The sequence below is a fragment of the Aureococcus anophagefferens genome (genome assembly GCF_000186865.1).
Source record: "Aureococcus anophagefferens unplaced genomic scaffold AURANscaffold_2, whole genome shotgun sequence".
NCBI lineage: Eukaryota > Pelagophyceae > Pelagomonadales > Pelagomonadaceae > Aureococcus > Aureococcus anophagefferens.
Window position 1 is genome coordinate 91,100 of NW_008705562.1, and position 3,825 is coordinate 94,924.

General features: G+C 71.8%; 2 protein-coding genes across 2 annotated transcripts in view; both read right to left on the reverse strand.

Annotated features, from left to right (window-relative positions):
- Positions 1-1,257, reverse strand: part of AURANDRAFT_61000 (hypothetical protein) — a gene marked incomplete at both ends in the record, with an annotated part of 12,224 nt that extends 10,967 nt beyond the window's left edge. Inside the window, 2 exons of the mRNA XM_009035262.1 lie at positions 34-756; positions 821-1,257. Of these exons, the coding sequence (XP_009033510.1) occupies positions 34-756; positions 821-1,257 (1,160 nt within the window). The remainder of the gene's footprint in view (positions 1-33; positions 757-820) is intronic.
- Positions 1,258-1,653: 396 nt separating this feature from the next.
- Positions 1,654-3,115, reverse strand: AURANDRAFT_70635 (hypothetical protein; the record flags this gene model as incomplete). The annotated part of the gene is made up of 2 exons (XM_009035261.1): positions 1,654-2,131; positions 2,323-3,115. Coding segments are annotated over 2 exons (1,258 nt in total), but the record flags the coding sequence as incomplete, so codon positions are not given.
- Between the last annotated feature and the right edge of the window lie 710 nt (positions 3,116-3,825).

The window sequence follows — 3,825 nt, forward strand, 5'->3', positions numbered from 1 at the left end:
GTCCGCAGCGCGCCCAGGGCCTCCGCGAGGTACGCGCCGGGGGACGCGAGGAGCGGCGTCAGGACCGGGCTCCCGGGCGCGGACGCGCGGGGCGTCGCGAAGCCGACGTCCTCGTCCTCGTCCTCCGAGTAGGCCGCCGCGGCCTCGCGCTCGTGCGACTTGAGCCACGACACGCTCGCGGCGTGCGCGCCGCGCGCCGCGTCCAAGATGGCCCCGCGCGGCGCGACGACGACCTTGCGCGCCGCCTTGGCCGCGGCGACGCGCACGTCGCGCGGCGCGGCGCCGGCGAGGGCCTCGAGGACGACGTCGTCGCACCGGCCCGCGAACGCGCGGAACGCGTCCTCGGCGTCGACGAACCGCGCCCACGCGGGCTCGAGGACGAGCGTGTCCTGGACGGCCCGCGCCGCCGCGGCGACGCGCGCGGTGCCCACGAGGGCGCCGCCGGCGCCGCCGGCGAGCGCGCCGAGGCGCCGGTGCGTCTGCCGCTTGAGCGCCCGGCGGACGACGTCGTCGGCGACGCGCGCGTAGGCGCTCGGGCCGGAGACCTCGCCCACGGACATGACCGTCGCGTCGCACTCCGTGCGCTCCGCCAGGGAGAGGTCGCGGAGCTTGGGGACGGACCGCGCCAGCGACGTGTAGAACCGCTCGCCGAGGCGGTCGCCGGCGAGCCACGTCCGGCTGAGCTCGAGGACGACGTCCATCAGGTCCATGCGGAGCTCGAGCGACGCCGCGACGCCGATGGCCAGGTCCACGCACCTGCGGGAGAAAAAAGGGTCGCGGTCGCGGTTCCGCCCGTTCGAATTCGCGCGGTTCCGCGGACGCGGGCGCGCGCTCTTCGAGGGCGTCGACGAAGGTGGCCCAGGGCCGCGACGCGGCGAGGGCGGCCATGAGCATGTCGTCGAGGTTGTGGACGGTGTCCAGGGCGTCCGCGCGGGAGACCGGGCGCCGGCCGAGCGAGTCGGAAGGGCGGCCGCCGAGCGGCGCGGGCACGGGCGGGCGGACCGGGGGCCCCGAGTCCTTGGCGAGGCGCGCCGCCGCCGCGAGGCGGCGCTCGGCCGCGTCGCCGACGCGGCACGCGGGCGCCTCGTCCCGGGGGTTCGCGCCGGCGCCGAAGACGGCGCCCGCGGAAAAGGCCTTGGCCGCGAGCGCCTCGCGCGAGACGTCGAAGGACGAGGCCGGGGCGTCGGGCGAGCCAAAGGCCCGGACGCCCGGGGCCCGGGAAGTGTCCGGGGAGGGAACGGCGTCGAAGTCGGCCATGTTTGTGTCAGATGTCGTTGGGCGGCGTGCGAATCTAGGCCTTGTGGTTCGAGGCGGCGCAGGCGGGGCGAGGACGTCCCGGTAGGAAGGTTGAGGCGGTGGTGGCGAGGCCGGAGACGGTCGGCGGTGCTTGACGCGATGGGGGCGTGGAAGGACTCGTTGACAGCGACACAAATGCTCACGTCGGCCCGAGGAGTTAAGACGCTTGCTTTCAACACAAAGAGCAACAAGTGCGGCGTGGCAAAAAGGAATCTCGAGGCAAAAAAGGCGTCAAAAAGGCAACAATAGCTTGCCCGGGCCAAAAAACGAAACACGACGCAGGATCGCAGGACCTCGCGTCCGACGAAAGACGAGTAGGAGCCGTCCGGGCGACCCATCGCGCGGACGACCAACGAGCCGCCGGTAAAAGTTACGACTCGAAGCTGCCCTTTCTTCTCGCCAAATCACCGGCTGGGCCGGGCCGAAGGCGCCTGCCCCCCCACGACTCGGCCTTCCTGGCGAGGTCCGACCCGAGGCCTCGGGCGGTCTCGGCCGGGCGGCCGCCGCCTCCCGCGCGCGCCCCGCCGGCTCCCGCGGTCGCGGCGCTCCGCCCCCTTAGCCGCCCTCGCCCTCGTCCATGTAGTCGCGCATGAGGGCGTCCTTGCGGCGCGTGTACATGCCCGCGTCGGCGACGTCGCGGCAGAGGGCCGCGAGGTCGGCGTCGGCGAACGCGGCGCACGTCGCGGCGACCATGCCCGCCTTGCCGTACTTGGCCGTGCGGAACATGAGGCCGTCGACGCAGTGGGGCCGGTCCGCCGCGGGGACGTGCCGCTCGCAGGACTTTGCGCCGCGGGCGCCGAGGTCGCCCGTCATGCCGTCCTTGACGAGGCCCGACCTGGGCGGGACACGGGTGCGACGCGCCCGACTTTAAAGGCTCCTCTCTCGGCCGTTTCCCGCTCGTTTCGGCCGATTTTTGGACGGGCGATCGTCTCTCGGAGCGGCCTCGACGCGCGGATGCGTTTTCAAGAACGAGCGCGCGCGGCACGCTCACGTTGAAGCGAACCCGCGTCCCGCGCCGGGCGCGACGCCGCGCCGTAGACGCAGGACCGGTACGCGCCGCGGTCGCCGCCCGCCGGCGGCGCCGGGCACCGGCGGCGCAGCACCTTGGCGAGGTCCCGGTCCCGCAGCGCCTCCTTGCGGAGGCCGTAGTAGAAGCAGGACGCGCGCGCGGACGCCGGGAGGCCCCCGCACCGGTCGCCGACGGCGCGCGCGCCGCCGAAGAAGCCGTCGCCGAGCTCCATGATGACGCCGCCGGCGCAGTAGTGGGCGACGCTCGGGTCGCGCCGCTGGGCCTCGCAGGCGGCGAAGGCCGCGCCCTCGGACAGCGTCAGCGCGAGCGCGTGGCCCGCCGCGTGCGCGCACTCCCCGAAGGGGAGGATCCTCCGCATGCTCGCGCGCGCGCACGTCTGAGGGATGTCGACGGTCGCCGGCGTGGCGACGGCGTAGGCGGCGACGGCGCCGTGGAGGCAGCCGCCCGTGCAGCGGTACTCGCACGCCGCGAGCGCGGCGTCGAGGCGGTCCGCGGGCGTCGCGAACGCGCCGCGCGCCTCCGCGTAGACCCGGCGCCCGAGCGCGTGGGCGACGGAGTGGCAGATGGGCGACCGGAACTGGGCGTAGGCCAGCGCCTCGAGCGTCGTGAAATTCTTCGGCGCGGCGCCGGCCGCGACGGCCGCGAAGCGGTCGCGGGAGGACCGGTCTTTGTGGGCGTAGTAGGCCGGCTTCGGCGGCACGGCCTCGGCCCCGTCCTTCTCCCGCGACACGTAGGTCGGAAACGCGCCGGCGCACGCGGCGACGACGAGGAGGTGGAGCCGCATGAGCTTGGGTTTGATATAGAGATCGATAGTGTCCTCAGGCGACCGTGCCTCGCGGCTAGTGTCGTCAGCCAGCCATCCGCCGCCACGGTCGCTGGCGGACAAAAGATCAGCCGGCGGATGCCCCTTTGCTCGACGTCAAAAGTCAACGCGAGTGTTGAGAGAGAAAGATCACAATCGGGCCTCAATGCCGCAAAAAGAGGCCTAAAAAGGCGTACAAAAGACACTGGCAGGGACGGCACTGACGCCATCATCACACACATCAGGCGACTTGTGGGGAGGTTCGCGGGACATCTACCCCGCTCGCGTACGTACGCGGCGCTCGTCGAAGCCCGCGGGCCGGGCTCGGTCGACCACACCGCGCGGCGCGCGGTCGAGGCCCGGACCGGCCACCTCCGGAGGCGTCCGCTCCCGCGCGCGCGCGGGGACGGCGGACCGTGCCGAGGACGCCCTTCCCTCGAGTGCCGGGGCGCGAGCGTCGGCGTCATGTTGACGCCAAGTAACTTAGTTGAGGTGAGCTGGGAGGCATATAGGAAACGAGCCGTAGTGATTATAATTGCCCAACGTATATATCATAAACGATGCGAGCCATTCGTTTTAAAGTTTGCATCTTCTTCAATATTGGCTGTGCGCTCACAGCCATTCATATCCCAAAGTTCATCGAGCTCAGTGAAGTTTATTCCGTCAAGGGTTAGTTTTGCTTATGATCGGATGGAGC